General features: G+C 45.4%; 1 protein-coding gene across 1 annotated transcript; it reads left to right on the top strand.

Moving 5' to 3' along the window:
• The first annotated feature begins 1,013 nt into the window (after window positions 1–1,013).
• Window positions 1,014–25,021, top strand: LOC118091526 (TRPM8 channel-associated factor homolog). The gene is made up of 11 exons (XM_060279219.2): window positions 1,014–1,470; window positions 2,178–2,253; window positions 5,856–6,004; window positions 7,275–7,925; window positions 11,942–12,592; window positions 15,031–16,121; window positions 17,692–17,786; window positions 19,010–19,223; window positions 20,087–20,326; window positions 22,807–23,144; window positions 24,337–25,021. Exons 4-11 carry the CDS (start codon window positions 7,300–7,302, stop codon window positions 24,586–24,588), a joined length of 3,507 nt encoding a protein of 1,168 aa, XP_060135202.2. The 5' UTR covers window positions 1,014–1,470; window positions 2,178–2,253; window positions 5,856–6,004; window positions 7,275–7,299; the 3' UTR covers window positions 24,589–25,021.
• The last annotated feature ends 1,006 nt before the right edge of the window (window positions 25,022–26,027 follow it).

The raw sequence follows: 26,027 nt of genomic DNA, 5'->3' as shown, positions 1-26,027 counted from the left end.
GTCATGAAACAATGGAAAACCTGAACCTCCACGTGTGAACATGCAGCAAGATTGACAGGCAAATTAAATTGCAACCCAAGAGCAATTTCATTTGTAGGGATTCCTACAAATGCAGGGGGTTTGGGCTTGACGACACGTTGGGTCCCTTGTTACTCCACAATTATATGACCATCACATTTCCAGCTGGCTGTGGCAACAGGACCAGTGTGGGCAGTTTCTGCCACATCTCAGTGAAGAGAACCCTGGACTAAATGGCCCAGTGGCCTGACTCTGTATAGGGCGGCTTCCTTATGCAACTCCAGTGCTGTCCACCTTGTAAAGTCCTTCAGCCGAGCTCCACCTTGAATATATTTCTTCAACCTCTTCTTTCTCCCGCTTGATTTTAGCTCTGGGTGGGCTCTTTCTCTCGGGGTGTTCAGCACCGTCTCACTGATGTAAACAGGCCAGAGATTGCAGGTAGCTTGGTCGGTATGGAGTGGGAAGCGCCAATCATGCTTCTGATGGTTGTGACCCAGCTCGTGGTTCACGCCCCAAGAGCCTTTGGTGGCCATATGTTGCACATCCGTGATCCATGCTGCTGCAGCCACGTTAGCTATGACTGGGTAACGAGAGTGCATCAAACCTGCAGTGAGAGTTGGGGCAGGGGAGACTTATAAGGCAAACTAAGGCCCAGGGGCCAGATCTGGCCCAATCGCCTTCTAAATCTGGCCCGTGGATGGTCCAGGAATCAGCGTGTTTTTACATAAGTAGAATGTGTCCTTTAATTTAAAATGCATCTCGGGGTTATTTGTGGGGCATAGGAATTCGTTCACCACCACCCCTTCGAAATATAGTCCGGCCCCCGACAAGGTCCGAGGGACAGTGGACCGGCCCCCTGCTGAAAAAGTTTGCTGACCCCTGAAATTGGAGTTCTTGGTAAAGTCCAGAAATAAACAGTAAATGGCAAGAACTCAGGCCAGAAGAAAAATGGATTTGCCCATGCCAAAAAATGTACATTGGCAAATGCTCTAGGGGCCTTTCAAACTCAGAATAATCGCTCCAGGATCCGTAATCACATCTTGGAGGTGCCACTAGTCAAGCATTACACTCAATTTAAACATACAGAGGGTGACTTTTCATTCTTTGTAATTTGGACATTGCCGCAAATCCGCTTTCACCGAATGAATAATGACAGACTCCTTCTCTAACAAGAATCCAAATTTATCCACCTCTTCAACACATTACATCTATGGGGCTTGAACAACAGTCTAGACTTTACAGCATTTCTATAATCGTCTTTGTATTTTGAAACAACATTGAACTTGACCATGGCCCTGTGCCTTTAAATTGTCTTAACATCTCAGTATACTTAGATGTAATACTGTCTCTTTAATTTTGTCACAACCACACCTTCTGTTTCATTTAAATGCTGCAAACAACCTGAGCTAGCAAGGCAAACAGACTTGGTACACTCTGACCTGTGAATCTTTGGTAAGCTACCTCTGTTTATTATAAGTCATGTAACTTCGTCTTTAGAAAATTACATGTATTCCTGTTGTAAGGATTATTATTTTAAGATGGTTTATCATTTAAAACATAGACAAGCTATCTTTGTACATTATAGGCAATGTAACTCTTTATTTAGAAAACAGAATATAATTTTGATGTAAGGTTAGTTATTCATAGATATACCTGTAATGTTCATTCAAACATATTCTCTGTCTTTTACATATGATAAAACTTTATGTTTAGAGATCTGAACGAATTTTTGTTATAAGGAGAATTATTCTAAGATTCATTTCTAATTTCTCAATATTCCAGCTGACGAAGAATTGTCGAAACAGGGCCTTGTCCTGATTTTTACTGGAATTTATTTTTTATTTGCTTACTATACTGGGATTGATTCCTATTTGAACTCTTCATCACAGAAATAAAACCTTGTGAAGATATATTTGAAATCCCTTTTTCTTCTGGCCTGAGTTCTTGCCATTTACGGTTTATTTCTGGACCCCTGGTCTAGCCCAAACCTCCTGCAATGCAGGAATTTCATGCTCTACCGACTGAGCTATGGGTGTATTGCATTTTAAAGTATTCATATTCCACCCGTTACAAGGAGACAAACAAAGTACACCCAAAACTGCATTATTACTTTGAAAATGTATTTTCCTGCTCATTTCCATGTTTTCTTGTCTATGCAGTTCTGGGATACAGAGCTTACAAGTGGTACCCCTGAAATTGACTGTACGGTCTTTGTTCCGCACGGAAAATAACAGAGTAAGTTTTGTGCTGCAGCACTTCTGCTATGCAGGCTTCCGAGTGATTTAATTGATATTCCTTCACCGCCGCAAAACATGGGAATTGCAGTTGAGGGTGTGATATCTACCTGCCTTTTCACAAAGCAGAGACTAGTCTTTGCAGAAGCCATGGTGGTTAAAGTAGCCAGATGCTGAGAGGGTTGTAAAAATGCATATATCACCAGTATTTTACTGTTTGCATCCATACATATATTAATGAATTTGTACTTACTAGTAGATATTTGAACATCTTCCACTATTCTTTCTGGTCTGGGGAAAAAGGGGAAGGATGGCTGCTAACTTGGCCACTGCTCTCAACACCTGAGCCCAGGTGTTCAGGAGGATCTCTGGATTCTCCATTCCATGCACATCATCTGAGATCACTGTCAAGATGATGTTCTCCGTTTCTCACTCAGCCCAGGGAGCAGGGTAGTGGCGGATAGTGTCCTTCCAGGCAGATAGGCTGGTCTCACCTAAATGCAACGTTTTCAAAAAGCAGTAATGCCGATTGACAGAATATTCAAGTGAAGAATATGAACAAGAAAGGAAATGGTGGTGTTTCTGTCACTGCGTCCACCCCAGAGAAGAATGGGCTGGCCATGATATTGTGCGTCTAGGATGCGGGTGGCGCTGTGGTCTAAACCACTGAGCCTCTTGGGCTTGCTGATCGGAAGGTCGGCGGTTCGAATCCCCGCGACGGGGTGAGCTCTCGTTGCTCTGTCCCAGCTCCTGCCAACCTAGCAGTTCGAAAGGACATTAAAGTGCAAGTAGGTACTGCTCCAGTGGGAAGGTGAACGGCATTTCCATGCGCTCTGCATTCCATCACGGTGTTCTGTGTGCCAGAAGCAGTTTAGTTATGCTGGCCACATGACCTGGAAAGCTATCTGTGGACAAATGCTGGCTCCCTTGGCCTGAAAGTTAGAGGAGCACCACACCCCATAGTCGAATAAGACTGGACTAAACCGTCGAAGGGTCCTTTACCTTTACCTGTGTGACTGAGGTGACTCAGATCAGAGGGTCAGACAGTGCATTTAGAATAAAGGAAAAAGGAAAATTGATTCAGGGGAGTGGCAGTGGGGCAGGGAAGGGACGAGAAGCCCGAAAGCGGGTTGCTCCCCCCTCCGCCGCCGCCAGTGGCATTGATTCAGAATATTTTTTTCCTTGTTTTCCTCCCCTAGAAACTAGGTGTGTCCTATGGAGCGAAAAATACGGTAACTCATCAAGGTCAAAGTGACATTTTTATCTTTTATATTTCTTGGTGGGGGAGGAATGACACACATTCAGGAAATGACCTGTCTTCGCATGTCCACAAGCTCCTTGCATATTCTTTTACGATACCTTGAAGAGGAAGGTATGAGCTGAACATCAAGATTTAGCTGGGAGTCTTGTTAACCACAGCAAATATGTTGATCGCAGCCAAATGGCACACCAATATAATTCCAACTGAACGAGAATGGCTTAGTAAAACATGACACGTTCCCATGATGTGGAAACTTACTAAAACGAGAAGTTTAACAGATACAAGCAATTTGAGAGTCTTTGGGTTCCTTTCCATCAGTTCCGTGAAATGAGATTGCAATGTTGTTGCAGCAGCAAGACTCAGCCAGTCGTGTTTCCATTGTGAATTCAGGGTGCGGCAGAGGCTATAGTGTTTTAAGACATATGGCTTATTTTACACATATTGACACCTAAAGTCTTCCAGGGGGTGGGGTGCAGAACACTCAATCCAAAGAGTGACTCTCATTACCTCCATCATGGCTTCAAGAAGTTTGGGGCCAAAGCAGCAGTCAGGCATGGCCCCCAGTCTCCCAGCATGGCCTCCTCCAGGCAGCGCCAAGCAATCCCTTCCCTTCCACCTGCTACCCCAGGCCTAGTCCCACCCCCCCTCCCCAGAGCAACTCCTGTCTTCCAGGTCTGAGGATTCCTCTTTGATATGGGTCATCTCCAACTTTTGTCATGTTGAACGTCTCTATCCCAGGTGAGGCCCTGGCTTGGAAAGGAAGCTTGGACTGCACTTTCCTACTGACCTGGAATCTTCCCTTCAATAATGCAAATATTATATAGATCCTGACATTTGTTAATTGGTTGGGTTTAAGCGATGGGGGGGGGGGCTACCCTCCTATTCTGCAGGCTCTTTCATGCCCCTTTTATCCACACCTTCATTCCCATGCCTTCCATTCTCTCCTCTGTGTAAATCCGGGGACTCCTGGTAACCTTAGGTAACACTTTCTCATTAGACGACGGCTTTAAGCTATTTCTTACTGCTATTTGCTTTTAATAATTTCTCCCTTGTTATTCAGCCTCTGATGTAAACCTTCACATATTGTCCCAAAATAATACAGTCCTTTCCTAATAGTCTTTGTTGACATCCTTCAATCTTCTCCAAGCCTCTGAGTTGTGTTGCCAGCCAGGTTTTACCAAAAGGTTTTCTGTCATTGCGTGGCTTTAGTCTCCCTCTGATCGCTGGTCTTTCAAGCCCAACAAAGCACACAAATCACAAATCATGTCCAAATTTCTACTCCATAGCTTCTCTGAAGACAGATTTACAGCTTTTCCAGCGAGGAGTTAGCCAGGTCAAATATTATCACTCTTCTAAAAACAAACAATGGCTTCTTCCCCGCCTCTAGCTGCTCTCCGTTTCGGCGCCATTTTGTGCTTTCTTAATTTATAACATTTCTAACAGTGACACAAGTCTTAAATCTTCTTAGTCAGTCCACGACGAATCCCAACAAGTACCAGCTATCAGTAGGGAATTTTTACAAGATTATCAAAGCATATATAAATCCTCCATTTTTATATTGTTTATATTTCCGTGTCCACACAGTTTGCATTTTCTATTTTCCCGCTGCTCTAGATAGTCCGATAGCCCATCCAGAAAAGGTGTTTAGTATAGTATCTAAGAGAAGAAGAAAAAAGGGGGGGAGGGTTTCACTTCTCTGTCAGGCTTCTCGGTTTCTCCAGATAATCCATCTTCCTTTCTGCAATGTTTCCACCTCTTATCTCTCAGTGGCCGTAAATCAAGTCTTTTTCTCTACTGCTCAGGGCTGGGTCCGCAGGCAATAATTTTTTTGCTCCTTCATCTGAGGCATGCCAAAAACTTTTATCTTAATTAAAATTCCAAGTTATGGGACCAGTGCATGCATTGGGTGGCTTCCAGGAGTGCCGACTCCAACAGGTGCTCGGCCCAGGCCCCCCCACCGGGTCCGGGTGGGTTAACGGGCATCTGCGGGCAGCGGCCCCCTTCCGTAGCATCCCGGGAGGAGTGGGGGAGGCTGCATACTCCCGAAGCAGGCGGAGCAGATGTTATTGTCCGCCATTCCCAGCGTGCACGAGTGGAAATCCTTTCTTACATTCTGAAGGTGACTAATAAACTGTTGATGAGTTTCATCTGCAAATTAGAAAAAGGGGTATCTTTAATTAAAAGAGAAAGAAATCTATGAAACTTTTCTTTGTGCTGTGCTTTCTTCTGCTCATTCCAGGTGGTTAACATGCAAAGTACAAATTTTGACCAGTTTAATCTTTCACTTTTTACCGTCACGTAGGCAAACAGACCGTACTAGGTCCTTGTACTCTGCATTTCAGATTCCTGCAAAAACCTTACAATAATCCAAAGCAGTTCTGAGCAACCTGCCCATCTGAAGGAGCGACTCAGCTCTCCGTGAAAGTGGAAGAGGAAAAGCTCTGTCGCCACTGCTTTCCAGTTGCAAATTTTGAGGAATCTTCTGAAAGTGGTACGCCATTAATCCACTCATTCTCATACGAGACCCAGATTCTAATACGAAGCTGAAAAAACCTGCTGCCTGAAGCCAGCTCCTCCTACAGCACTGCTGTGTCACAAAGCAAATCTGATCGGCCCGCCTTGTGATTGGACACCTTACCCACCCAGGGGTCCAAAGGCACGGCCCAAACCCAACTGAGAATGTGAAAGGAAGGCAGAAGCCTAAGAGGTGTGCTAGGCACAGGCAGAGCTAGCTACTCTGGCACCCAGAGTGGCAAAAGCTGTGCACCCAGGGGCGGGGCTATCTGTCCATAGGGGTGGGGCTGGCCACCTACAGGGGCATGGTGAGTGCCCCGAGGGGACGGGGTAAATGTCCCAGGGGGGCACTGCCCATGGCAAGCTGCCCAGGAGGCGGTGCGGTGATGTCACCCCGCCTCAGGGATGACAGCTGGGACAGGCTGCACCCACCACACTCCCTTCCTCCACCAGTGGTGCTAGGGCACCACCACCACCCCACTTGTTTGCTGCCTGGGGCAAGCCAAAGGGAAGTAAATAGGGCTTACCATTGCAAAACATTGCAAGGCTCTAAATAAAAGCCCGTTTCAGACTGGGATCTCACAACTCTGGGAATTAACCCTGACAAACCCAAGAGAGTTGAGCAGATAGGAAAAGCGCTAATTTACAATCAACCTGACATCACATTACAGCAATGCAATATGGGGACAGCCCTCCAACAATGCATGGCAGTTTGTGGAATGATACTTTTGATTGGAATGTTAGGTGTAATTAAATAGAAATGTGCTTTTGTGGAGTAAGGTGATTCAATATACAGTTGTACCTTGGAAGTTGAACGGAATCTGTTCTGGAAGTCCGCCCGACTTCCAAAACGTTCTGAAACCAGAGCGCGGCTTCTGATGGGCTGCAGGAAGCTCCTGCAGCCCATCGGGAGTCGCAGAAGCCCCATTGGACGTTTGGCTTCCAAAAATAGTTTGCAAACCAGAACAGTCACTTCCAGGTTTGCGGCGTTAGGGAGCCAAAACATTCAACTTGCAAGGCATTCGGGATCCAAGGTACGACTGTACATTGTTGCGTCTTGCAAAAATGTGTGACAATAACGACATATTTAGGAGAATGATCACACACAAAACGAGAGATGGATAGCTTGTGTCCTTTATGCAGGTTTCACATGGGAAATATGTATGGACCTTGCAGATGGACAGGAAAATGTTAACGGGTTTTCTTTGGGTGGGTGGTTGTGTTATTTCTTCGTCTTGGTCTTCCAGTTCCGTAAGAGGTGAAGCAGTCTCAATGTCCCAGATGGACTCCAGAAATTTTTATTCGTCACTAGTGAAAGGTATTAAGAATTTTGATGTCACCGGGGGCTTCAACCCTTGCAAGCTTCTCGTCAAGGGAGACCGAGCTTTCCCTGTGCTGGTGAGTACAAATGGCAAAATACTAATAGCCGCATCCCAGTACGGGGCAGGCCGGATGGTGGTGACGGCACACGAAGCCATGCTGCAAATGCCCCAATTCCTGCCGTTCATTAGAAACAGCCTAGAGTGGCTCAAGCCATCCCCAACAGCAAAAGTGGGCGTCCATCGGAACATGGCCACTCTCTCTAATCTGCTCATCAGGAATTCTGTTCAGGTGCATCCGAATGCCATCCTTGGGGACTCCTTTGGGGTCTACTGTATCAATGCCTATGACGACACACAAGCTCGCAGCCTTGTTCAGTTTGTAGAGAGAGGCGGGGGTCTGCTCATTGGAGGGCAGACCTGGCATTGGTCCTATCAACATGGAAAAGAGAAGGTGCTGGCTGAATTTCCTGGCAACCGGGTGACTGGCGTGGCTGGAGTGTACTTCGCCGCCGCTACGGGAGACAAAGGGGTCTTCCCAGTGCAACAGGATATACCAGAGGTTTGCCCAAACCCTGAGTAAGTATACCAATTTATCTCCATTTATTCTTGGGAGAAGAAGCAATGCTACAGTCAAACTTTGGTTCTCAAACGTTTTCAAACATTGCAGCTCCCAAACACCAAAAACCCGGAAGTAACTTCTCCGGTTTTTGAATGATTTTCAAAAGCCAAACATGCTACGCAGCTTCTGTTTTGAGTTTCCCTATTGTACTGAGACTTCCGCTTTCAGCTTTCGGTTGTCGAACGTTTTGGAAGTCGAACAGTCTTCCGGAATGGATTATGTTTGACAAACGAGGTTTGAGTGAAAATTTTGTTTGTTTTTCCCCAGCCGGAACTCACCGGAACTCAGTTCCAGCACCTCTCAGGTGGGCTCCATTGCCATTACAAGAGAACAAGGGAGGCGTTCATGATGAGTTCCGGCCCCTCTTTGCATAGAGAAACAGCAGTGACCGTCAGGACGATGCCCCAAATCAAATTGGCTTCTTAACACTAGTAGAAATCACAACTCTATAAGTAGGATGTTTTTGAGGCTTTTGCTCCCCTTATTAAGAGACACAGGTTTCACTCCAAAGTTTTTGTGGGAAATAGTGAAGGATGAGCATCCCGATGTTCTCTTGGGATAGATTAAGAAATCACCTAAGTTATTTCAACCTGAGCTTCCTCTGCAGTGACTGCCCTTCAAAAAAGTAGGTGTTTTGTCCAGTGTTAAAAAATAGGGTAGAAAAGCTATTTGTCACATGGCTCCTGGAAAGTCTAGCCACCATTTCTCCTTCTTACAAGGGTGACTCGTGCTGAGGTGAGAAAAGAGGCACTTTCTTACTCTGGAGTCAGGCAAGGAGGCATTTCTTACCCTGCGCCCTCAGCACCAATTTTATTCTCTAGTCTGAGTCACCATATATAGCGACAAGACTTCTCAAAGCCTTTGCATTCTGACAATCCTCAGCCTCCTGGCGAATTTTGAATGCTGGTTTTGTCCTAATCAATCAGGTCGCTCAGTGGGCTTACAAATCCATTAGGTAAAGGTAAAGGGACCCCTGACCATTAGGTCCAGTCGTGACCGACTCTGGGGTTGCGCGCTCATCTCGCATTATTGGCCGAGGGAGCCAGTGTATAGCTTCCAGGTCATGTGGCCAGCATGACAAAGCCGCTTCTGGCGAACCAGAGCAGCACATGGAAACGCGGTTTACCTTCCCGCTGTAGCGGTTCCTATTTATCTACTTGCATTTTGACGTGCTTTCGAACTGCTAGGTTGGCAGGAGCTGGGACCAAGCAACGGGAGCTCACCCCGTCACAGGGATTCAAACCACCGACCTTCTGATCAGCAAGCCCTAGGCTCAGTGGTTTAACCACAGCGCCACCTGAGTCCCATTAAGGACAAATCCATTAAGGGCTTCCGGGTTCAGCGCCAGCGTCGATCGGCGGGGTTTCGTCTCGTCTCCGAGACGGCCCGTCTCTGCTAGGAGTGGGGAGGGCAGCGAGAGCGACGCTGCGCCCCTTAGAACCTCGGGAAGGGCGTCCCAAGGGCAATTTGCTCAGCACAGACCCAATCCGGACTCCCCAACTCTTCGGCTAGCTCTAATAAGAGCTCCGGAGTGAGGAGGGTAGAAGTCGCGGGGGCCATTTTGAGCGGCAACGTTATTCTAGCAGGGAGAAGCTTCAAGCCGAAGGCGGAGAGCGCTGGATTCTTCCGAAAATAAAACGATTAGAAAAGACTGTAAGTAATCTCACGATTTGGATTATAAAACACAATTTGGATCTGGGAGAGAGGGGAGAAAAGAGGAAGCCACCCCCCCCCCCACGGTAATAAAGAGACAGTAAATAGAAACCCGAAGCCATAAACAGAAGATTTGTAATTCAAAAGGATCCCTCAAAGGCATCAAAGAGAATCTCCCCTTTGATGCAGGGTGAAAAGGGGAGAGAGACTGTGGTTTATGACTGCCCTGCAGCAAGAGGTAAGCCTAAGAAAAACCTCTCTTTCCCTTGGGAGCCGGCAGCCCAGACAACCCAGTGAGTTGATCAGGATTTATAAGTCAATCTTTACTTCACTTTGTATTTCTGGACTTTGTGGAATTTCTTTTTTGACTTAAGTGCTTGTGAAATGTGAGTTCGAACTTTATTGTTAATAAGACTTGAAGAATGCAGCCAGCTTGTTAAAATGGAGTCGAGAAAATAAACTGTGATCATATTCCACCCCACGTGACAAGTTTTGACCTTGGCAGGACTGAAATATGTCAACAAAAAAGTGTTCCCCTGAGTTCCAGTGGTCTGTTTTGACCTTAATGTGGGAAACAAGAATAGAGCTATGTCAAGAGGAGACACGACGGCAAGTGTTACAGCAAAAATTCCAGGAGGTGATGGCGGAATATGATTTTTTAGGAGATGAAGCTTTTGACACTGAAAAAGATGAATGTGAGAATGACAATGATGGAGAAGGAAAAGATGAGGATGAGGACTGTGACGATTTAACACCAAATGAAGCACACCACGGAAAAAATGATGACTCTACTCTACAAAAAGTTGGATGGAGTGCCCTGCTTTTGAGGGGGGCACGATTGGTATTATTGGAATTCCAGAACACCCACAGGGAAGAAGGAAAAAATATGCAGAGAAGAGAAGAAATCCAGGGGTCCTGTATGGTGGCCTGGATGGCAAAAGACTGTAAACAGGGGGTGGGGTGAAGGGAAAGTGATGTTGTTGATTATAAGGATGGATTAACAGGTTTATAACTGGTCTGCTGACTTTGGAATTTGCTGGATTGGGGGGGTGGAGCCGGTAACCGGGGATGTAAGGTTAAATTGAGAATAGTTATAGTTTTAAAAGTGAATGGATTTTGGAAAATGTGAAAATATGGAGGCTTATAGAGGGAGGGAAAAAAAATTAGGCACGGGAAGAGAAAATGGGAGTTTGATTTTTCAGTGATTTGAATATTAGATGAAAATGCTAACAATTGATTTATAAGTCGTATAAGATACAAAGGTGTATTTTTATAAAGTAAGAAACTGTTGCAGATGATAAAAAAGGGATGAAAACCGGGGAAGGGGGGGGAGGGGAAGCCCACAAAATATGGTTTTACAACTATGAATGCAAGAAAATTTTTCTGTTTTGTATTTTTTCTTTCTTTCTTTTTTCGCTCTTTCTTTTTTCCCTTTTTTCTTATATCTATTTTTCTCTCTTTTTTGGTATGATAATAGATGGTTGGATAGATGTCCTCCTGCGTACTGCCCTGGTTTGCTGGAGCTCCCTGGTGGCAGGGGGGGGCTTTGGGGTCAGGGGAGGGGGGGGAGGACAGAAATCCAAGCATAAGATGGACCATCTCTGACTGTTCACATACATGGGATACTTCTGTGGCAGGGGAGGACCCATGTGGGTGGGTAGGAAGGAGGTGGAAAAGGGGTTTAAGTATGTACCGTTTTTTTTGTTTTTTTTTGTTTTTTGTAAAATTAATAAAAAGTATGTTAAAAAAAAAAAGGACAAATCCATTAAGGACAGACCAAATAGGACAGAGCAGCTCCATTAGTTGTTATGGGGGCAGAAAGGAGACAGGAGGGATGGTCCGAAGACCAAGGGCTGGACAAGCTACGTTTTACACCCATTGAATTTTTTCTCAAGCTAACTGCTGCCTGGGTATTAATGTAGGACAGCTTTACAAGTATATACTACTGTACCTTGGATCCTGAACACCCTGGAACTCAGGACGTTTTGGCTCCCAAATGCTGCAAACACGGAAGTGATTGTTTCGGTCTGCGAAGGTTCTTTTGGAACCTGAAAGTCCGACGGGTCTTCCTCGGCTTCTGATTGGCTGTAGGAGCTTCCTGCAGCCAATCAGAAGCAGTGATTTGGTTTTCAAATGCTTTGGAACTTGAACGGACTTCCAGAACAGATTCCGTTTTACTTCCAAGGTGCGACTGTACAGGGAAGAGCCAATGGGACTGAAGTCTGGTAAGATTAATACTTTGTACATTTTCAGGAAGGTTTCTTGGGGAATTACAGGTGGATATTGCAGGTGCAACGCTAATGCTCTTTTGTCCTCTCAGATACACCTGTAGACCAGCATTCCAAACAGTCCAGAGGGACTCCGGAAAATCTTACGAATTTTTGGTGAAATGTATTGAGTCTTTGGCTATCACTGGGGAGATAAATCCTTGCGAGCTGCTTCTCACCGGAGACCGAGCTTTCCCTGTCCTTGTCAGTACCAACGGGCAAGTACTAATAGCCGCATCCTGGTATGGGGCAGGCCGGATGGTGGTGACGGCGCGCGAAGCCATGCTGCAAATGCCCCAGTTCCTGCCATTCATTAGAAGTAGCTTAGAGTGGCTCAAGCCATCCTCGACGGCGCAGATCGGCGTCCACAAAAGTTTGAATGCCCTCTCCGATTTGCTCCTCGGTAACGGTGAGAAGGTGCACCCAGATGCAAGGCCTGGAGACACTCTTGGGGTCTACTGCATCGATGCTTACGATGCCACGCAAGCTGATGGCCTTGTGCAGTTCGTAAAGAGAGGCGGGGGTCTGCTCATTGGAGGACAGGCCTGGGACTGGTCAAGTCAACACGGAAAGGAGAAAGTGCTGGCTGAATTTCCTGGCAACCAGGTGACCAGCGTGTCCGGGGTATACTTCACTAGCAACGTGGGAGAGAATGGGATCTTCCCAGTCCAAGATAAAATGCCCACGGTTCCCCTTATCACCCAGTAAGCACACTATTTATTGCCTGTTTTATTTACATTATGTCTAATGCATACTTTTTTCTCGGTTTTATATAATTCTACACATTTTAACCATTTCAAACATTAAAACAAAAGGTTCATTCAAACCTTCGGACCTCCTTCCCTCCCTACATCGGTTCCATATTTAAAATAACATACAGTGGTACCTCGGGTTAAGAACTTAATTCGTTCTGGAAGTCCGTTCTTAACCTGAGGTACCACTTTAGCTAATGGGGCCTCCCGCTGCCGCGCCAGTGTTGTGCGATTTCTGTTCTCATCCTGAAGCAAAGTTCTTAACCCGAGGTATTATTTCTGTGTTAGCGGAGTCTGCAACCTGAAGCGTCTGTAACCCGAGGTACCACTGTATTCTGCATCTTTTACCCTTATCCATCTATTATATCTCTAGAGTTACCATAGTTAATTCCACATTACAAATGTCATTATATCCCTGCCAATGATTTTAACTGTTTACAGAGGTCTTTTAAATGTCTACTGGCAGGGAGTTCCACAGGGCAGGGCCTGCCACCTTAAAGGCTCAGACACTAGTGAAGGTCGACTGGACCTCAGAAGTGTGTGGGATCGCCGGAAGTGATCACTGGAATAATAATAATAATAATAATAATAATAATAATAATAATAATAATAATATATTATTTATACCCCGCCCATCTGGCCGGGTTCCCCCAGCCACTCTGGGCGGCTTCCAACAAAATATTAAAATACAGAAATCAATCAAACATTAAAAGCTTCCCTAAACAGGGCTGCCTTAAGATGCCTTCTAAAGGTCTGGTAATTGTTATTCTCTTTGACCTCTGGTGGGAGGGCATTCCACAGGGTGGGCGCCACTACTGAGAAGGCCCTCTGCCTGGTTCCCTGTAACTTGGCTTCTCGTAGTGAGGGAACCGCCAGAAGGCCCTCGGCGCTGGATCTCAGTATCCGGGCAGAACGATGGGGGAGGAGACGCTCCTTCAGGTATACTGGACCGAGGCCGTTTAGGGCTTTAAAGGTCAGCACCAACACTTTGAATTGTGCTCGGAAACATACTGGGAGCCAATGTAGGTCTTTCAGGACCGGTGTTATGTGGTCTCGGCGGCCACTCCCGGTCACCAGTCTGGATTAATTGCAGTTTCCGGGTCACCTTCAAAGGTAGCCCCACGTAGAGCGCATTACAGTAGTCCAAGCGGGAGATAACCAGAGCATGCACTACTCTGGTGAGACAGTCCGTGGGCAGGTAGGGTCTCAGCCTGCATACCAGATGGAGCTGATAAACAGCTGCCCTGGACACAGAATTGACCTGCGCCTCCATGGACAGCTGTGAGTCCAAAATAACCCCCAGGCTGCGCACCTGGTCCTTCAGGGGCACAGTTACCCCATTCAGGACCAGGGCTTCAGAAAACTTAGCAGACAAGGGTAGGAAAACAAAAGCCCACTGAGCAGATGCTTAATTTTACTGTTTACTATTAGATTCTAGGGACGCGGGTGGTGCTGTGGGTTAAACCACAGAGCCTAGGGCTTGCCAATCAGAAGGTTGGCAGTTTGAATCCCCGCGATGGGGTGAGCTCCCATTGCTCGGTCCCACCTCCTGCCAACCTAGCAGTTTGAAAGCACGTCAAAGTGCAAGTACAGTGGTACCTCTACTTACGAATAACTCCACTTACGAATGTTTCTACTTACGAACGGAGCTCCGTCCGCCATCTTGGATGCGGCTTAGATAGGATTTTTTCTACTTACGAAATTTTAGATAGGGTTGCTTCGACTTGCGCATTTTTTCTCCCAATGCATTCCTATGGGATTCGACTTACAATTTTTTTTGACTTACAAATGTGTGTTCGGAACGCATTAAATTCGTAAATAGAGGTACCACTGTAGATAAATAGGTACTGCTCTAGCGGGAAGGTAAATGGCGTATCCATGTGCTGCTCTGGTTTGCCAGAAAGCAGCTTAGTCATGCTGGCCACATGACCTGGAAGCTGTACGCCGGCCCCCTCGGCCAATAACGCGAGATGAGCACCGCAACCCCAGTCGGTCACAACTGGACCTAATTGATTATTGATTATTTATTTCAAAGTTATTGTGCTTTTTTTATATTGAATCAGATTGTTGCTATCTATGTTTGATGTTTTAGTATGTTTTGGAAGCAGCCCAGAGTGGCTGGGGCAACCGAGCCATATGGACAGGGGCTAAAAACAATTATTATTATTAGCCGCACATGGAATTGCCAAAGGAAGGGCTTTGGTTCCAATGCAATGAGCCTCCAAGTGTTGGACTCCCAACTCTCCTCAGCCCAGATCATTGGCTTAACTGAGAGGCCTTGAGAGAATCCAGAACATTTGGAAAGGACCAAGTTAGGCAAGAATGATTCAGATCATCCCACAGGAAGTTATAGCCTTGCTTTAAGGATGGACTATTATTTTTTTATATAGGCATGGATTAGACATTGAGGGTGACTTAAAGACTCTTCTGAATGGTGTGACGACCTTCTGTTTTAAGGGCATTATGCCTTCTGACCTGCTTATCCACGGGAATCTGGCATTTCCAGTGGGCATAACTGATTCTTTCCAGTGCTTTGTTGGAGCCGCCTACTACGGCAGAGGACGTGTTGTGGTCTCTGCCCACGAAAAAATTCTTAGCAAACCATCCATGAAAACATTCTTCCTCAATGCCATCAACTGGGTTGCTGCTGGAAAAGAAGGGAAGGTTGGCGTCGGAGACCATTTGAAGGAGCTTTACTCCATGCTAAATCAGGCTGGGATCCCTTGCGAGCTAACCGATCTCAAGCCTGGCTTGAGCGTATACTGCTGCACAACTTACAGTGACACAGAGAAGGAAAGAATCCACGAATTTGTCTCTGAAGGAGGTGGTCTCCTAATCGGTGGACAAGCTTGGTACTGGACTTATCAAAATCCCACCGCCTGTGCCATCACGCAATATCCAGGAAACAAGATACTGAAGAAATTTGGAATTGGGATCACTGGGGAGGGTATCAAGCTACCTGATGAAAGCTACCCAGCGAGACAAGCCAGCGCTGTTGCTTCGAGCTATCACTTCCGCAAAGCACTCTTCCAATTCAAGGAACACATTCAGAGCAAGCAAGACCTGCAGCCTCCATACTCCTCATGGCTCAAGAAGCTGGGGAAAGACTGTGCCACATTCCTGAGCATCTCAGCTACCAACTCTCCACCTCTCTCCTCGGTCCATGAGGATATGCTGCAGCTGATCGAGCTCAAGTTTTTGCAGCCGGAACGCACCAGAACTCGGAGAACGGAGGAGGCATCCATGTTGAGCTCCGGCACCTCTTTTTCTAGAAAAATAGCACTTCTCTGCGGGATTCCCGATGCCAGAGCAAGCGACCCAATTAAAAGCAACTCGGATGAAGCCATTTTAATTCAAATGACATTTCTGCTCTACAACAATTTACCACATTTCCAAGAACTAGTGCCCCTTCTGATTCCAAACCTTCCAAACTATCCCACAGCACCTCCTCAAGTCATTCGGATCTATGGAACAAATGATGGTGAGAGATTTTGTTCCTTTAAACCAGTTTATTACCCTCAGGTGAATCTGTTCCTTTCGGAGTGTCTGATTGCCTCCTTATCTGAAAATGGGTCATTTTGCGAACTTGGTTCAGATCTCATTTCGGGTCATGTTCCAAGTTGCAGTCCAAAGTCTCTCTCCCATTTGTTAAGAGTTTTTGCAGCGTTAACAAGGAGTGTCATAGGAGCTACTTGCACATTTAAAGTGAGGGGGTTGCACACATTGTCCTCCCCGCCCTGCCATTCCCAGGAGCAGCCAGTGAAGAAGAGGGGGCGACCTTGCTCCTCCTCATCTCCCAGCAGCAGAATCTCCACTTGCCAGGTGGGAGGGGGCAAGGTAGTGGGGAGAGGCTGGGGCTGTGTGGGCTCACCAGCTGTCAGGCATGCAGAGTCCTTCCCCCCTTCCGTAACTTCACATGTAAGAATTAACAAGCAGTTGGTAAGATTTATAGTCCTTTTATTGCAGCATCACGTTGCGAGCACAATCACACAGCTCTGCACGAGGGCAGTTGGCTAGTCTAATCCGACTTCCCGACTTATTTTGGGTGCCAACAGGAAGGCCCTCCCTCCCTGACTCCTTTGTTCTCCGATACATTTGGGCCTCCAAGTCCGTGGTGAAGGGCGGTCCCCCATGCTCTCAAGAGACATCTCAACTAGCTGCCCCCTCCCTTCTGGTTCTTGTCATTATCTCGGAACTGGGCAACTCCTCCCTAAGTCGTTCAGCTTCTCTCTCTCTGCTTCTGAACATGCTGTGGACAAGGGGGGGTGACTCTTCCCCCTCCAGCTCTCCATCAGAGAGAAGCTGGTCTGCCATAGAATGCATCCCCCCGTCCTTGCCTCACACCATTCCGACACCAGCAGGAGCAATGGGTTGGCCACACTGGAGCGCCTGCACAGCCCCAACCTGCTGCTTGGAGGCCTGGTATGTGGCAGGGCCTCTTGACATTGGCTGTTCCTGGCTGTGACACAAAGCCACATTGGGCAAACATGGATGTGTGCCCACATTTGGCTGAATTGTGTGCATGCAGGGCATTCACTCAAGAAGCAATCCCGATGATTTAACCCAGATAAATGAAAATATTAAAGAAAAAACCTGTGAGAGAGTTCTATAGGACAGGCTTCCTCAACCTCAGCCCTCCAGATTTTTTGAGTCTACAATTCCCACCATCCCTGACCACTGGTCCTGCTAGCTAGGGATCATGGGAGTTGTAGGCCAAAAACATCTGGAGGGCCAAGGTTGAGGAAGCCTGCTATAGAACCTTTTTTCAGTAGGCAACATTTGAAAAAGCCTCACCCTCTGAAAGGGAATATTAAATGGAACTCGGTGCTTACCATTAACCCAAACAGTCCACTAGGAGGTTGTTCAGGTGAGGATGAGTTAATTGTTATGTATTGAATAAAATAGAAACTGATAGCAAAGTGAGTCCTCTGAATACCAGGGACCTCTATAGAAATGTATTGTAATTTCAAGTTTTTTTTCAATGAAGGGATATAAAAGCAATACACTGCAGAGCCTACGATTCACCTCCATGTCTTGGTTTGGCCTTGCAGGAAACGAAGCTTGGAGAAGCACCGGCCTTTATGTTCCTCCGGCCAAGACCGTCACTTTGCTCTTTCCGCCCAACGCTGTCGGTGCTCAGCTGCAGGTGATGCTCTTTAAACCTCAGTCAGGGCTGTGACTACAGCCTTGAGGGTCCGGACAACTGGGTTGAAACAATTAGCTCCTCCATCTCCTTAACTCTGTCAAGAGGATCGGGACCAGGCTGCTGGGAGGATGAGGGTGGCTGATGATTTCCCCCTGTGCTGTTTTCTTGGTAACCCTTCTTCCTCCCAGTAGATTTCCCCATCAGAATAGGTGCCTGGAAACACTCCCTTGGGGAGAGACTTGACCCCCTCCCCTCCCCCCTAGCCGGTATTTGTGATTGATGGGTTATATTCCACTAACACTTACTACTCAGGGTATAGCCACTGAAATCAATGGCCATGACTGAGGTTCATTATTTCCAATGGGGCTAATCTGAAGAAACGTTTGTTGAATACAAACCTTTATAACAGGCATCCCCAAACTTCGGCCCTCCAGATGTTTTGGGCTACAATTCCCATCATCCCTGACCTCTGGTCCTCTTAGGTAGGGATCATGGGAGTTGTAGGCCAAAACATCTGGAGGGCCGCAGTTTGGGGATGCCTGCTTTATAACATTGTATTTTACAAGAATAATACAGCAGAGGATGAGGTGATTTACAAGGACAGGTGCAGAAAAATGCACGTTTGGGAGCCAAGCGTAGCACATCCAGGCCCCATTGCCCAGCTGAAGGGCATTACGAGGTCAACCCCTTTGACCACCAGGCTCCACCTCCTAGCATGCTAGTCTCTGCCTCCCAACTCACCAGGCTCCATTAATTTCAATGTGGCTACTCTGAGCAAAAGTTAGTTGAACACAACCCTAGTATTTTATTGATTGATTTAACTTGATTGATTGATTTAATTTTGACGGGATTGTTTTTATTATCCACTTGTTATGGGACCTACAACTTTTACCTTTCTTTCACACCTTTGAGCACCAGGCTGCACCTCCCAATATGCCAGTCCCCCCCCCAACTAACCAATCTCCACTTCCTCACTCACAGAAAGATCTTCTCTGCCACCTATGGCCTTATCCCACCTCACAATATTGTTGTGAAGATTGCGTGTGATTATAACCGAATTCTATCATGCAGAGTCGCTTAGATAAAGAGTCAAAAGACATGCAATTGTTCCTTGAGTCTTCAAAAGTATCCTGTGCCTTCAACAACAGGAGACCTTATCAACTGCTCCTTGGGGTTAATATTTTGCACCGCCTGCTTGTTGAATCCAGCGTCCTTTCCTCCAGGTCCAGATTGGCTGTCATTCCGATGACCTGAGCAATGCTGAGGAGCTTCAGCGTCCTCCGGTAGCCATCAGGCGGTTTAAAGTTACGAGTCAGAGGATGGAAGTCTCCAGCTTGTGGGGCGGCCTCTTGTACATTGTGCTGCCAAATAAATCTTCAGTGGGCACCGTATCAGTCACTGTCGAAGGGGCTTCCCTGGCTCCTTATTTCAAGCTTGGTAAGGGGGCTCCCTTTGAAAGAAGCGGGGGAGATATTTCGTGAGGTCAGAAATCTATTTTAATTAAGAAGTGCCTCATTATGTTCTCGCTAAACAGGGCTGCCTTCAGATGTCTTCTTAAGGTTTTATAGTTGCTTATCTCCTTGACTTGCGGGTCACGTAACTCCATACCCTCCAACATTTCTCTGATGGAAATAGGGATGGTCCTAAGGAAAAGGAGGACCTTCTGTGACCAAATCAGAAACCAGGATGGCTTCTGTAAATCTGGGGACATCCTTGGAAAACAGACACTTGGAGGTTCAGGCATTTTCCAGATTATGCCGCATCACACGCAACTATATAATGAAAAATAAAGCCCATTCAGAGCAAGGGCAAACCTTCCAGTGTGGTGTAGTGGTTAAGAGCCAGTGTGGTGTAGTGGTTAAGAGTGGTAGACTTGTAATCTGGGGAACCGGGTTCGCGTCTCTGCTCCTCCACATGCAGCTGCTGGGTGACCTTGGGCTAGTCACACTTCTCTGAAGTCTCTCAGCCCCATTCACCTCACAGGGTGTCTGTTGTGGGGGAGGAAGGGTAAGGAGATTGTTAGCCACTTTGAGACTCCTTCGGGTAGTGATAAAGCGGGATATCAAATCCAAACCTCCTCTTCTTCTTCTTCCTGAATCCATCTGCCCTTTCTCTGGAGGGATCATCCGAACCTGAGGCTCCTCACAAACAATATCGTCAAGAGAGCGTTCTTATTGGGGGAAAATACACTGACCAAAACCCATCCATTCCTTTTTCCCTCTCTTTTCCTTTCTCCACACTAGAATATGCAGTTAATTGTTATTACTTCTTTTTGCAACAAAATAAATAAATGCATTTAGGTGAAACCTGCCTATCTGCCTGGAAGGACACTATCCGCTACTACCCTGCTCCCTGGGCTGAGTTAGAAACAGAAAACATCATATTGACAGTGCCTTCAGGTGACGTGCGTGGAATGGACAGTCCAGAGATCCTTCTGAACACCTGGGCTCAGATGATGAGAGCAGTGGCCAAGTTAGCAGCCATCCCTCTTCGTCTCCCCAGACCAGAAAGGATAGTAGTAGATGTCCAAATATCTCACGGTAAGTACAAACTTGTTCATATACAGTTGGGTGAAAACAGTATATTCTCCAAAACATTTTGCACAACCCTCCTGTCTTTCAATAAGCAGCCACCGGGATCTATAAAAATATCCTCAGAGATGCATCTGAGCTGAAAGCTTGTATTGGTTTAAACTATTATGGCCAGGGCTGTCTTAAGCAAAGATCCCTCTGCCCCCCCCCATTCCCCAGAGTTGTCAACCTTTTTTAGGAGGTGGGAACCCCCAAAGTGGTTGACCTTTTTTTAGGAAAGGTTCCCCAGAGTTGTTGCCCTTTTTTGGGGGAGAATACCTGCGTTATTCATGTAAAATAGTTTGATACAGTACATTGTATGGTATAACTTTTCCTCACATTCTAAGGTTCTCCTAACACCTTAATCCTTTGCTTTGATAAGGGAGACCTTAAAACAATGCAAACATATTTTAAACGTATTTGAAAATTTGAAATCCATCACATCAAGCCAGCTCTCAACAAATGACAATATAACAACTTTCAAACAATAAGTTTCTTCCTGAACATTAGACTTCCCGTCCCTTCCATGAATATGTTGGCCTGGTGTTATATCTATCCTTATAATAGATGGGTCTATGAAAACACTTCTACTACCCATTACCGTGCTTAAGAAGTAATTACGAAACAGTGGACAATATCCGGAAACACTGTACATCATGACAGTTTATTAACCACTTCAGCATCGTTGGAACACTGTGTCTACTGTACAGGAATAACATTAGGAAGGGAGAAATTTAAAGTCTGAGCTTTTGCAGACGATGTATTAATAACAACAGAAAAACCAGACAAGCATTGCTAAAGTAATAGAATTAATAAAGGATTTGGGGAGAGTATCTGGATTTAAATTGAATATGGAAAAAACTAAACTCTTGACAAAAAATATGCAGGAAATAAAACAAAAAGAATTAGAAGAAAAAGTGGGATTACAAATTGTTTAAAAAGCTAAATATTTGGGCATAGATATAACCATGAAAGTTATTAATATATTTAAGAATAATTATGAGAAAAAGTGGAGAGATATAAAGAAGGATTTTGAAAGATGGAATAGATTACAATTATAATTGTGGGGGAGAGTGTTGGTAGTCAAAATGAATGTTTTACCAAAAATACCTTACCTATTTCAAACTATACCAATTATAATTAAAGAAAATTGTTTTGAGGAATGGAGAAGAGATATTACAAAATTTATTTGGCACGGAAAGAAACCTCAAATAAAATATAAGCTGTTAACAGATAGGAAGGAAAGGGGATGATTATCGCTACCAAATTTAAAATTGTATTACGAGGCGGAATGCCTGAATTGGGTGAGAGATTGGCCAAGGTTGGAAAAAAACTAGAATTTTAAATTTTGAAAGCTTCAATTGTAGATTTGGAAGGTATGTGTATCTTAATTATGATAAAGTTAAAGTAAATAAGGAATTTACAAGTCATATTTTAAGAGGAGCGCTATATAAAGTTTGAAGTAAATATAGAAGATATGCAGAACCACAAACACCATGGTGGATCTCACCGATAGAAGCCCTTGCCACAAAGAAATTAAATACAAGGAAAAATTGGCCAACATATAGACAGTTAGTAAAACAGCAAGGTGAATATAGATTAAATACATTTGAAGAAATAAGAATATATGAAATAGACTGATCGTAATATATGCAGCTTATAAGCAGTTTTAAGGCAGATGAAAAAGTTTCTCAAAAGAAAATTCTAAATTTGATAATGTAGTGATTCAAAGTAATAAGAAATTAGTGGTGGCTATGTGAGGAAATTAAAAAGTTTTGGATAATGGTCCACGGAGAAATGAGGAAAATGTTGAAAAAATCAGTAACAAAAAAGCCTGTGGCATACCTGCTGGGATTACTAGATGAAGAGATACCTAGTGGGAAGAAATGTTTTTCTGTATGCTAGTACAGCCGCCAGGGTAGTTATAGCAGCCAAGTGGAAAGCATCAAAAGTTCCACCAAAGGAAAATAGGATTTGTAAATTAGATTAGTATTTGTTAATGGCAAAATTAACGGCAGCAATGATCAAAAATTAAAAAAATGAATGGAAATGTTACGAGGAATATATGGTGAAACATTGCTCAAAAGATGCTGTGCTATTATGCTTAGATTGAGAGATATGAAGGTATAGATGGTAATTCGGAGAAAAATCAAAGATAAATGTAGAATTGTACAGAAAACTAGAATGCAAAAACACTGCCTTATACACACAGTGACACGGAAAGCAACCCCCATGCAAATCAAGAGTTTTCTGTATGTTAAAATTCCAATAAAAAAATTTTTTAGGGGTAAATAACAATACAGTACAATACATACACAAACCACAGTACCCGATTCATTTTAAAGCTGAGGGGAAAGATGCAAATGATTTATCTGCAAATGATTTATTCAGCTTTCATGGAGAAGCATGTGCCTGTCTTACAAGTTCCCCTGTACCAACTCTCTTGTTAGGTTCGATGCACTCTGGCTACCCGATTATGGCTAAAATGGGGGCATCAGTGTCGCTCACGGATGTACAACACATGTACACCAAAGGCGCTTGGGGCGCGATCCATGAGCTGGGTCACAATCAGCAGAAGAAGGGGTGGGGATTCCCCCCACATACCACGGAGGCCAGCTGCAATATCTGGTCTGTTTACGTCAATGAAACTGTGCTGAACATCCCCAGAGAAAGAGCCCACCCAAAGCTTAAACCAGACAGCAGAAAGGAGAGGGTGAAGAACTATATTGAAGGAAGAGCTCAGCTGAAGGACTTCAAAAAGTGGACTGCACTGGAACCTTACTTGCAGGTACATAAAGAAGATTCTCTATGCGGAGTCAAGACTACGGGACCATTTAGAGCCATGGTATCTTCACTGGCCAGTGGCAGAAGCTGCTCCTACTGACCCTATTGCTGTAAGCCAGGGAGAATGAATTGCTCAGGTCTTCCATTCCTTCATGGGTTGTATCTCAACTCTGCAATATTCAGGGTCGAGTCATTGAAATCAATCGACTTTCGCCCCATCCATTGAACTTCTGTAGGCCTAAACCAGGCATCCCCAAACTGCGGCCCTCCAGATGTTTTGTCCTACAACTCCCATGATCCCTAGCTAAGAGGACCAGAGGTCAGGGATGATGGGAATTGTAGTCCAAAACATCTGGAGGGCCGAAGTTTGGGGATGCCTGGCCTAAACCTTGGATTCAGCCATTGCCACTGAATGTGTGATTGGGACTTCTAACTAAAAATCCCGGGGTGGCATTCAGGAGCAATACCCAGGGGGATTGTTTTGATGTCTGCGCACCTTTCCAATGCAGACCCTTCTCTCCACCTCCAACTTATCACAAACTGCTTAACAAATATCCCCTTCATTATAAAAGCCTGTGCTTTAGAGAAATGGGATGTCAAACAGGTGTGACTCGGCTATCCAATGCCAAGACAGTCTGAATTGTCAGAATTAAACTGGTTTACGCTGCGGTGCTGCAAACCCTAGGAAGGGTGTCTTATTGAACATGACAAAACTTCGGACCAAGTAGGCATGCAGAATGTTCCTTGTTCCCAGGGACTTCTGGGAACTGTAGTTTTGCGAGTGTGTGTGTTGCTTCTGTTACTGGAATGACTTTATAGATGGGAAACAGAGAAAATGGCAGGACTGGGGAAATTCGAAAGGCCGCAGAAATAAGTCTATGAGGCCTATTCTAAAACCAGCCCAAGGAGGACTAAGCATGGTCAGTGGTGGGGAGTGGAGGATCAAAGGGGAATGCCATGCAGTGAAGTAGCTGGAATCCTGAAGAGCAGCACTTCATACTGCAACATTTTGTTGCTGCTCTCATTTGTTCCCAGAATTCTCAAGGGCTGGGGAGTGCGGAGCCATGTAAGTCATAAATGGTGTAAAACTGATAATGCTTCAATAGCATAAATATGCACCCAGAGAGAAAGGAAAAGCAACAGTGATGTATTTTTCAAGTCCTTAGGAAAGGGACTGAATAATTATTATTTTCCAGTTGCAGGAGGCCTTTGGCTGGGATCCCTACATCCACATCTTCACAGAGTACCAAGCAATGACCCACATCCCAACTGACAACAGCTCCAAGATGAACCTGTGGGCACGCCATTTCTCTCAACAAGTGAACAAAAATCTGGGTCCTTTCTTTAAAGCTTGGGGGTGGCCACTTGAGGATAATCTCACTCAGGAGCTGGCCACATCCTTTCCCCCGTGGACAGAGGATCCAATGAAGGAGCATGAATCTTCCTAAGGAAGGGAAACTAACAGATTGAAATTGTGCTGAATAGAAAATACTCGCAAACAGTCAACCAATATAAGCCCCCGCTATAGAACTGTAATCCATGTTGACAGTGGTCAATGAATGTATTCAGAATGCTTTCTTCTCCCATTTAGCCATTATTCTCTGTTCAAGCAGGACCCGAGAATGCAACAGCACTCTCTCCACTTGTGATTCCTAGCAACTGGTATTCAGAAACATTAACGTCATGGACCATAGCTAGTAGCCACTGATCGTCCTATTCTCCATGCCTTTGTGTGTGTGTGTTTTTAAAGATTTGGTATCTGGTTACAACTCTTATAAGAGAATGCAAACTAATCATACCTCATAAACTGATGGAAAAATGATTGTTCTTGATGCTCTGGAATAACAAAAATAAATGATAATATACATGCAAGTTACTATTACCAAACCTTTTTCATGCAGTCGTTGAAAAATTGCTTTGTTCTGCACACAATGAAGTTCTACTCAGAGTAGACCCACTAAAATTCATGAACCCTAGTGTGTAGTCTCCGTTTATTTCAACGAGTATATGCTTAGTACAGCTAGCATTCCATATAACCATTTTTATTGAAAACAAAACTGTCTTCATGTAAATTGCCTGCAGCAGCGGGAAGCACTAGGAGCTATTGGCACTTGGTGGTCCAGAGGCAGTCGGGTCCACACCTCAATGCTGGACTGAGGACTTTGCAGCTAATAATGGTGCTGCTAATCTCATGGGTGGCTGGGTCAAAATGCTAAAGGAACTTCTTCTAACATGAGGTCTCAGGTCACTCCGCGAGTATGTTATTCGTAACTGGCCAGTAATGATGCCTAGTGGTATTCTGCTAGCTGAGGCAGAAATCCAAGCAGACATAACACATCTTAGGGGGTGGTCCCCGACAGGGCCGTCTCAAGCAGGTCGGGCGCCCGGGCGACGTGGCACGGAGATCGCTCCGGCTGCCCCCCTGCCGGCCTGGCACCCCACGCCACCAAGACTATACCCCTAGAGCCGGGCCTGGTCCCTGAAACCCAGTCAGGGTTTTCCTTGCAAATGTTACAAAAAAGCCACCAATCAGAAGAGGATCACATATGTATCTTATAGGTAAGGGGCAGATCTGTAGAAATTGTCCAGGCAGTAGAGGGTGGGAGTTTGAGGGGAAAGATCCCAGCACTTGCGACCTACCCTGATAATATCCAGATTCACTCGAACAGTCAGGGAGGGAGGGGTTCTGGTTCGTATGTTGAATTCAGACCGTTCAGGAAAGGGGAGCTGAGTTATGGACCCACTTCTGGGGGAAATGGCGGACTGAGAACTCGCCAGAGACTCTCCCCATGCCGCCCACCCAACAGAATCCAAGATCCCCAGATGTAAAAGTGTGCCAAGAAACACAAAGTAAACGAGGAGAAATGGGGGGAACATGTAGTCTACC

The sequence above is a fragment of the Zootoca vivipara genome, chromosome 9, assembly GCF_965207765.1.
Source record: "Zootoca vivipara chromosome 9, rZooViv2.hap1.1, whole genome shotgun sequence".
NCBI classification, from domain to species: domain Eukaryota; kingdom Metazoa; phylum Chordata; class Lepidosauria; order Squamata; family Lacertidae; genus Zootoca; species Zootoca vivipara.
The sequence above is the reverse complement of the archived record's forward strand: the minus strand, read 5'-3'. Positions and strand labels throughout refer to the sequence as shown.